Source organism: Cyprinus carpio, chromosome B13 (assembly GCF_018340385.1).
Source record: "Cyprinus carpio isolate SPL01 chromosome B13, ASM1834038v1, whole genome shotgun sequence".
NCBI classification, from domain to species: Eukaryota; Metazoa; Chordata; class Actinopteri; order Cypriniformes; family Cyprinidae; genus Cyprinus; species Cyprinus carpio.
The window spans coordinates 31,351,991-31,361,990 of NC_056609.1; the positions used below are offsets into that span (position 1 = coordinate 31,351,991).

The 10,000-nt window shown below is 40.4% G+C and overlaps 1 protein-coding gene across 2 annotated transcripts in view; it reads right to left on the reverse strand.

The window, feature by feature from the left end:
* LOC109064136 (inactive tyrosine-protein kinase 7-like) overlaps positions 1–10,000 on the reverse strand; it is a 47,598-nt gene that overhangs the window by 3,963 nt on the left and 33,635 nt on the right. For both annotated transcript variants that reach the window (XM_042737632.1, XM_042737631.1), the window contains exons 10-19: positions 9,541–9,660; positions 8,152–8,301; positions 7,923–8,070; positions 6,037–6,164; positions 5,048–5,248; positions 3,856–4,005; positions 2,781–3,013; positions 1,905–1,985; positions 1,658–1,809; positions 1–62 (exon numbers count right to left, since the gene is read on the reverse strand). The exon at positions 1–62 is cut by the window's left edge and continues 117 nt beyond it. In XM_042737632.1, coding sequence (XP_042593566.1) covers positions 1–62; positions 1,658–1,809; positions 1,905–1,985; positions 2,781–3,013; positions 3,856–4,005; positions 5,048–5,248; positions 6,037–6,164; positions 7,923–8,070; positions 8,152–8,301; positions 9,541–9,660 — 1,425 coding nt within the window. The remainder of the gene's footprint in view (positions 63–1,657; positions 1,810–1,904; positions 1,986–2,780; positions 3,014–3,855; positions 4,006–5,047; positions 5,249–6,036; positions 6,165–7,922; positions 8,071–8,151; positions 8,302–9,540; positions 9,661–10,000) is intronic.

Below are 10,000 nucleotides of genomic sequence, written 5' to 3' on the forward strand. Positions count from 1 at the left end.
ACACACTCTCAGACGACAGCCAGCGCAGCGGGATCCACACCTGCCTGTGCTCATAGTACTCACTGAACACACACACACACACACACACACACACACACACACACACAGAGAGACACACAGAGAGAGAGAGAGAGAGAGAGAGAGAGAGAGAGAAAGACACACACACACATAGAGAGACACACACACACACACACACACACACACACACACACAGAGAGAGAGATAGCGAGAGAGACACACACACACACACAGAGATAGAGAGAGAGACACACACACACACACACACACACACACACAGAGAGAGAGATAGAGAGAGAGACACACACACACACACACAGAGAGAGAGATAGAGAGAGAGAGAGAGAGAGAGAGAGAGAGAGACACACACAGAGAGAGAGAGATAGAGAGACACACCCACACACACACACACACACACACACACACACACACAAGCATGTGTGACTGAGATTCATCAACACTAGATGGCGCTCTGCACGCAAGCAAGTAAATATTTATTTTATAGCACTTTTCCAAACAAGTTAATGCATTTTAAAGTGCGAGAAGGAATCAAACACAAAAACAATAGAGTACAACAAATGCAAAATAGAAATACGTATTTTAGTTCTACTGTAAGATACAAGAAGAAGAAGAAAATCTGAAGACCTGAGAGTCCTGAGTTCTTCTGGGTTCATATTCTATAAGCATTTTAGAAAGATAGTCTGGAGCAAGTCCTTATAAATTTACAAAAGATTTCAGTCAGAAAATCAATATAAAAACTAACAGGTACCCAGTTTAATGACTTGAATTCAGGTGTAATAGGATCTCTTTTTGGCGTTTATCAATACTCCAGCAGCAGTGTTTTGTATTAGTTGTAGTTGATTAATTGTATTCTTTGTTAGACCTGAAAGCAGGGCAATAGTCCAGCCTCCTAGTTATAAACACATGCATTCTGTATTCCTCGGAGAGAGAGATGGTCTTATCTGGGCAATGTTCTTCAGATGATAGAATGCAGTTTTGGTAATATTACATACATGAGCTTTAAAGTTAAAATCTGAATCAAAGACAACTCCTAAATTTTTGGATTTAGTTCTAGTGTATGTGACCCTGCGGCACAGAAGCAGTCATCAGTAGCACAGGTATATTTGTAGCAATAGACAACAATACATTGTATGGGTCACAATTATACATTTCTCTTTAATGCCAAAAATCATCAGGATATTAAGTAAAGATCATGTTCCATGAAGATATTTAGTAAATTTCCTACTGTAAATATATCAAAACTTAATTTTTGATTAGTAATATGCATTGCTAAGAACTTCATTTGAACAACTTTAAAGATGATTTTCTCAATATTTAGATTTTTTTGCTCCCTCAGATTCCAGATTTTCAAATAGTTGTATCTCAGACAAATATTGTCCTCCTAACAAACCACACATCAATGGAGAGATGATTTATAAATTGATGTATAAATTGACCCTTATGACTGGTTTTGTGCTCCAGGGTCACATATTTAGCTTGGGGTCAGTTTCTCTCTCTGCGCTTCTGATCCATCAGTCAAAACTTCAGTTTTATCTCGGTTGAGTTGAAGGAAATTTTTGTCCTTTATGTCTTGGATGCAAGCTTTAAAGATCCTCAAATGGACTGAAGGAGCTGGTACCTGTTATAGACGTCTTTACTCAGACTGAGCGCAGACACCTTCACGTGTCTCTGTCCGCTGATCAGACAGTTCCTGGCCGCCAGGTCCTTATGCACAAAACCCTTCTTTGATAAATGCTGCATCCCACGAGCCACCTGAGCACAGATGGAGACCTGCGGAGCACCGTGAACATCAACACAGTCACACGAGATATTAAATACACTCAGAGATGCAGAGATGCTTCAAATAATAAATCTTTAAATCTAACTTTAGTTCTAGTGCTGATGGGATGCGGCTTGAGTTTCTCATCGCTGCTTTTTGATATCCTGAGGAACTGTTTGAGATCTCCCTGAAAAACCAGAGAAAAGCACGACTTCACTATGAACACAGACACACTTTACTACATCATAAACACATATGAACATGCATTCAAACAGACAGAAAGTCATCATGCACATGTGCATCAGATGAAAGTCCAATACAAACATGAAAAACTGTACAAATCCTGAGGAGGGTCGACTGACCACAGTGTTACTTATAAAGACTATAAAGTAACATTTTTAACAAGTTTAACCTTAATGTTCTGGACATTTTGACCCAGAGACGATTTTCTTTTTCCTGAAACTGCTAGTTAATGTTAAAGCATTGGGCTAAAACTTACTGATTTTTTAACTTTTACAAAAACTGATTATAAATGCTTCATTATTCTATATTATAACCAAATCTCCTCAGCTTTTGACTGAAAAAAAAAGCATTATTTGTGCATAATTTTGTCAGTGTTCACTCAAAAACTCGGATCACTGAGGCTTATGATCAATCAGTTTCAAGAAGAAACACAAAACATGTGGTGATTGAAACAAAACAATGTGACAAAAAGAATGAATCCAAGATTTGGTGAAAATATAGCATAATGAGAGATTTACGAGCAGTTTTTGAAGGCTGGTCATTTCTGATTGGAAACACCAGATTAGGAAAAGGTTTTTTTTACAGAAACGGTGTGTATGCTGATTTAGATTATTTATTCATACTGCTAATTGAATAAAAAAGAATTATCATGCATAAAATGTGTGTTCTGTGTGTACATGAGCCAAGTAAATTCCAACATAAGAGTGACTGCTGCATGGAGTTAATAAATGTTTAGTACCAGATCCACGTATTCCAGGATCATGTAATGAGGATGGGTTTCTCTGCAGACCCCCAGCAGACGTACGACGTGAGCGTGATTGAGTTTGCTGAACATCTCCAGCTCTCGTCTGAACTCGGCTCGGTGCGTCTCCTCTCGGCTCTCTAAACTCTTGACCAGCACCAGTGTCTCCGGCTCGGCCTCCTCTATCGCCCTCGCTTTAGCCAGAAACACCTCGCCGAACACACCACGACCTGTACACACACACACAACACGCGCAGATGAGTTTGTGTCTTCATCAGGTTTGTAGAAATGTAACACTGCATCAGTGTCTCATCAATGGATGCGCTGCAGTGAATGGGTGCCGTCAGAATGAGAGTCCAAACAGCTGATAAAAACATCACAATAATCCACAAGTAATCCACAGCACTCCAGTCCATCAGTGAACATCTGGAGAAGACAAAAGATGAAACACATCCAGCATTAAGATGTTTTTAACTCAAATACATAGAGTCTATAATCCATAATAACACTTCCTCCAGTGAAAAAGTGCATCTGCTGTTGTCTCTCGCATCAAAACCCACACACAAATAAGTTTAAAACTTTTTCAACACTGCTTGATCTGTGCAGATTTCTCTCCTGATTCACACCAGAACACTGTTTTCACTGGAGGAAGTGTTATTATGGATTATAGACTCTATGTATTTGAGTTAAAAATGTCTTAATGCTGGATTTGTTTCATCTTTTGTCTTCTCCAGCTGTTAACTGATGGACTGGAGTGCTGTGGATTACTTGTGGATTATTGTGATGTTTTTATCAGCTGTTTGGACTCTCATTCTGACGGCACCCATTCACTGCAGAGCATCCATTGCTGAGACACTGATGCAGTGCTACATTTCTACAAACCTGATGAAGAAACAAACTCATCGAAATCTCAGATGAGCACATTTTCAGCAAATGTTCCCCATTAATAAATAAATATGATGTGATTTCTTTAAGTAAATTCTAAATCTATAAGCACATATCACCATGATGTAAAATCTATGAGATGATAATTATTCTAAACGTGAACTGAAGTGTTTTGGTGATTCATTACCCAGTGTGGTGATGGTCTGCAGGTGCGCTCTGGGAAAGTGCAGCTTGTCACTGCAGCTCTGCTGTTTCTCTGAGTTTGCTGAAAGTCTCACGCTGGTTAAAGCCACTTCTTCATGGATCTCAGACATCCTGTGTCCGTTCAGATGAACACCTACAGGAAACACAAACACACTCTTCGCAAACATTTCTAAATAACGTGTTAGAAGTGACAAGGTTGAACAACCACTACATAAAAGAGACTGATGCTGAACATCTCGAACAGGCAGACAGCAGCTGATTGATTAGTCCGATATTAATCATGTGACTGTAGGGTACAACGGGGCTAAAGGCACCCTGAGGTAAAAGGAACCTTAGATATTATTTTCCTCTAAACCACTAGATGGCACAATAACATTCCGTAGCACTTTCCAAAACATCTGCTTTTCAAGATGCATGTGTATATTTGTCTGATCCTTGAATGCATATATTTTGAGACAAAGGTCTTCTTAAGATAATTAAAGCAACAGTTTTTAAATAACAAAAGAATATATAAAAGTATGGTTTTTGGGGTAAAAAGTGCCCCTGCGGTTGGGGCTAAATGTGCAGTAATTAACATGATAATTAATAGATGGCTGACTTTTCCAGTTGTTGACAATATCATATATTATGTTGGGTGTCCATATTAGAGATAATCACAATGTTTAGAATGAAACCATATTTAAGAACATGATATTAATCATATCATATAATTAAATGTAATTTGTTGTTACTACTGTAAATCTATACTCAACTATTATGGGATCTCCTTCAATGCTTTCAGAATCTTTACTTTTTAAAATGATTTTGTTTCTGTATTTTAAAATATATTTTTATATGACCATATTTTAATCACAGTATATTTAATGAACAAAAATTAAATATTTTTTTTTTTTAAATAAGCAGAAAATAGTACAAACTTTGCTAAAGTGATTGTTTTGAACAAGTATTAACTTGGATATTATACAAAAAAAAAAATACATTATTTTAGCTGAAGTATTTGTGTCAATAATGTGTGCCTTAAAATTAACAACTTGTATGATTTATTTTCACACAAAATCTGTTGCTCTATTAATGTTCAATACAAACGTATATATTTTTTCTGCAATTATACATTTTAGGCACAGTGAATAGCACATTTTTTCCTAAGGTTTGCCTTTAGCCCCGTCGTACCCTACCGTTCAGACACTCCGTCTCGGGCTCTTCTCCGGCGCGGTTCTTCTCCAGCCGTTTGTTCTTGCGTCTCTGTTTGCAGTAGAACATCAGTCCCAGCACAGCGATGATGTACGCCACAGCCACGGCCACCGACAGAGCGATGGTCTGGAACATCTTAAACTGACTCTTATCCTCGTCTTCACTGCGTGGGTGCACAGGCTTCTCTGAGAACAGAGACAGAACACATCAGTCTGACACATCACAGTAAAACCATAGCGAAATCACTGCAGGCCATTCAGTAAACTGTTACACATTGTTATTCATCAAAATAAACAGTTCAGAACTAGAAGTTCAGTGTAACTGTAGCTTTTTACAGTTGCTAGGCAACAATGTAACACACTGATAACGATTGTGTCACTGGAGAGTGTATCAGAGTTTATAAGCACTTCAAAGGCATTTGATCCGAACAAAACATCAGTAACATCACACTGAACTTCATTTAAACCGCCTTAACCTCTTAAATACTGACCTAAATCCTTCAGAAGGTTTCATTTTAAATATCCGAATAAGTAATAAAATCTTAAAGATGATCATCTAATAGTCTTGTTTTATGATAAACTGATTCAAATGAAGTGAGTTTATGATTAAAACAAGAACAAATATCTCTGATAGATATTTGAACTGAAAACAAAATAAAAACAAACCGAGGAAGATATTTATTTTTTGCAGTCTATGCAATATTTAATGGCAGATTTATGAGTGTAAGACTTTCTGCACTAATTTAAGACATCCTGAGGCCTTCATTTGTGGAAGGACGAATTAAGACTTTTAATACCTTTTAAAGACCCACAGAAACCCTGTGCATTGGATAAAGCACTATAAAAATAAAAGTGAAATATGAAATGAAATAAACAAGCTCTTTGATCTGTGTGTGTGCATGAACACATTGACTTTGTTAAACTAGAATCTGCTTTACTTTTTAGAAAAAAAAAATGGTTAAAATGTTCCTCACCCACAACATAGAGCTGCGCTGCTGTGTCTCTGATGTTGCAGGTGTTTCCTGCAATGCAGGTGTACACACCTGTGTCCTCAGTGGTCACGTTACTAATGACCAGAGAGCCATTGGGCATCTTCTGAAACCTGAAGAAACGCAATCAACACACGTCATCATCTGCTGCATATGAAGGTTCATCACGGATGGGAGAGACAGACAGGTGCGGTGAGACAGACAGGTCTAGTGAGACAGATTCAGAGAGACTGACCGGAGCAGTGAGACACCAGCAGTGAGGTGCAGTGAGACAGACAGGTGAAGTGAGACAGATTCAGTGAGACAAACAGATGCAGTGGGACAGACAGGTGAAGTTAAAGACAGATGCAGTGAGACAGGTGCAGTGAGAAACATTCAGAGAAACAGACAGGTTCAGTGAGACAGATTCAGAGAGACAGACAGGTGAAGCGAGACAGACAGGTGCGGTGAGACAGACAGGTGCAGTGAGACAGATTCAGAGAGACAGACAGGTGCAGCGAGACAGGCAGGTGCAGTGAGACAGATTCAGAGAGACTGACCGGAGCAGTGAGACACCAGCAGTGAGGTGCAGTGAGACAGACAGGTGAAGTGAGACAGGTGCAGTGAGAAACATTCAGAGAAACAGACAGGTTCAGTGAGACAGATTCAGTGAGACAAACAGATGCAGTGGGACAGACAGGTGAAGTTAAAGACAGATGCAGTGAGACAGGTGCAGTGAGAAACATTCAGAGAGACAGGTGCAGCGAGACACCAGCAGTGAGGTGGATTGAGACAGACAGGTGCAGTGAGACAGATTCAGAGAGACAGGTGCGGTGAGACAGATTCAGAGAGACTGACAGGTGCAGTGAGACAGGTGCAATGAGACACCAGCAGTGAGATGCAGTGAGACAGAGGCAGTGAGACAGATTCAGTGAGACAGACAGGTGCAGTAAGACAGATTCAGTGAGACAGACAGGTACAGTGAGACAGATTCAGTGAGACAGATTCAGTGAGACAGACAGGTACAGTGAGACAGATTCAGTAAGACAGATTCAGTGAGACAGACAGGTACAGTGAGACAGATTCAGTGAGACAGATTCAGTGAGACAGACAGGTGCAGTGAGACAGGTGCAATGAGACACCAGCAGTGAGATGCAGTGAGACAGGGGCAGTGAGACAGATTCAGTAAGACAGACAGGTACAGTGAGACAGATTCAGTGAGACAGACAGGTACAGTGAGACAGATTCAGTGAGACAGATTCAGTGAGACAGACGGGCAGTGAGACAGGTGCAGTGAGACAGGGGCAGTGAGACAGATTCAGTGAGACAGACGGGCAGTGAGACAGGTGCAGTGAGACAGGGGCAGTGAGACAGGGGCAGTGAGACAGACAGGGGCAGTGAGACAGATTCAGTGAGACAGATTCAGTAAGACAGACAGGTACAGTGAGACAGGGGCAGTGAGACAGATTCAGTGAGATAGACAGGGGCAGTGAGACAGATTCAGTGAGACAGACGGGGCAGTGAGACAGATTCAGTGAGACAGACGGGGCAGTGAGACAGGTGCAGTGAGACAGACAGGGGCAGTGAGACAGATTCAGTGAGACAGACGGGGCAGTGAGACAGATTCAGTGAGACAGACGGGGCAGTGAGACAGATTCAGTGAGACAGACAGGGGCAGTGAGACAGATTCAGTGAGACAGATTCAGTAAGACAGACAGGTACAGTGAGACAGATTCAGTGAGACAGATGCAGTAAGACAGATTCAGTGAGACAGACAGGTGCAGTGAGAAACATTCAGAGAGACAGGTGCAGTGAGACACCAGCAGTGAGGTGGAGTGAGACAGATTCAGAGAGACAGATTCAGAGAGACAGATGGATGCAGAGAGACAGACCTGCTGGAGCTGCTGCTGCTCAGTAGTTTGTCTTTGAGCATCCACTGGACGTACGGCTGCGGGTCACCTGACGCCTGACAGTGAAGCACGGCTGTGTGACCCTGATAGACTGTGGTCTGCTCCGGCTCCAGCTTAAACTCCACGTGAACTGACAAAACACAACACACAGTGAATGAGTCTGAGTGTGTGGAGCAAGAACTCATCATCAGATCAGAACACAAACACACACCTCCTACAGTGAGATGGACATGAGCTCGTATCTCTCCCTGCGTGCTGCTGGACGCCACACACGTGTAGTTTCCAGCATCAGCGCGGGTCACTGTACTGAAGCGCAGAACTCCGTTCATCTGACTGGCGTGAGACGGGAGATCAGCGCCGTCTGTGGAGAGACACGCGTGAGAAACCAGCTCAAACACACCAGACATCTGCACTGCAGGGAGCCATGCGCTTTCAGTCAGAGCTGCGGATCACAGCTGCCAAAACAACAAAAATACATCGCAAAATATACTGTGCTAACCTTTCCAATAAGTTTTCAAAACTTTTTTCTTAAATGTTCACTGAACATTTAAAACATCCAGTATTTTAAATGCTTTAGAATAATTTTTTCTTGATTATGTGAAAGATAAGGGAACATTACATTTTGCAAAATGTATGGGAATGTTACTTTTGAATTTTCTCTGAGAGTTCAGAAAAAGTAGTTACATTTAAAGAAACAAACAAACACATTAGATGAACATCCAACTAAAACATCTCTGAATAAAACCTTCCATGAACAATGTAGAAACAGTGCTTCCGTTCTAACGGTTTGAGAACAGAGAACAAACAAATGTGACCAGTGCTGGCAAAATGAGTCACAAAGAGCAAATTTTCAAAAATTAGTTATTTTTATATTTACATAAGACCTTTAAAATAATATATGAGTCGTTGGAATCAGACCAAAAATGACTGATCTACACCTGTTTGAAGTCGAGAGAGGCAGCAAAGTCCATTTTGGGAAAAATCAAGTTAAAGATTTCTGAAGGTTCCAAAGCAAAATCACTGAGCATCTTTTCCTCCAATTCTGTTCTCAACAATCATTACTATATTAAATAATCAGCTTCACCTCAGGCAGCTATTCCTTTTTAGATGCTTCTTTTTTAATAACATTGCTGCATCATAATCATAATCTAACAGTTCACTAATCAATAATCAATTTTTCAATACACATGTTTTCATGTCATATTTTTATCTTTAACATTCATTTTCATAACAGTCTTCAGATATTTTCATTGTCTTCATTACGACCATGTCCCGCCCCCCTGAGTACTCAAGTACTCGTTTTTGAAACCCATCGATGATCGAAACAAGTAATTGCCAAAAATGCCCATCCCTGATTTTGACACAAATTTTCAGAGACGATAAGCCTCTTCAGGAGTGAGCTGTGTTTGTGTCGGACAGTCATTTTTCTTTTATGCCAAAAATCATTAGGATACTAAATAAAGATCATGTTCCATGAAGATATTATTCCATTATAAGATAGTAATATGCATTGCTAAGAACCTGATCTGGACAACTTTAAAGGTGATTTTCTGAGTATTTAGGTTTCTGTGCTCCCTCAGATGAGTGTTGAGTGTCAGACCTGCTCTGCTCCAGTGTATGATGGGCGTCTCTCGTCCTGTAGCCACACAGCTCACGCTGCTCTCTCTGTCCAGCTGCAGACACTGCGACGGCTGCGGGACGGGAGTGAACTTCAGCTTCTCTGAGAGACACACACATGAGCGACGGGTCAGCAGAGTCATGGTCTAACTGCACTTAAACCACCCGCACAACAAACACTGTTACTACAGATATAAATGTGTCATTACAACATCAGAGCAGATGCTTCTACTGTACTGCAGGCTGTCTGGAGACTGCTGTTTTAATAATCTCTATCTCACGGTCTTTTAGCATTGAGACACTATGACACTATTTCAATTGTTTTTGTTCTTGTTAATTTTAATTTCTGGTAAGGTTTTAGTAATTTTGTTGTGTGTTTTTAATCATATTTATTAGCTTTTTGCCTTTAGTTTTTGTGTTTTTATATAGTTTGTATCCATTTT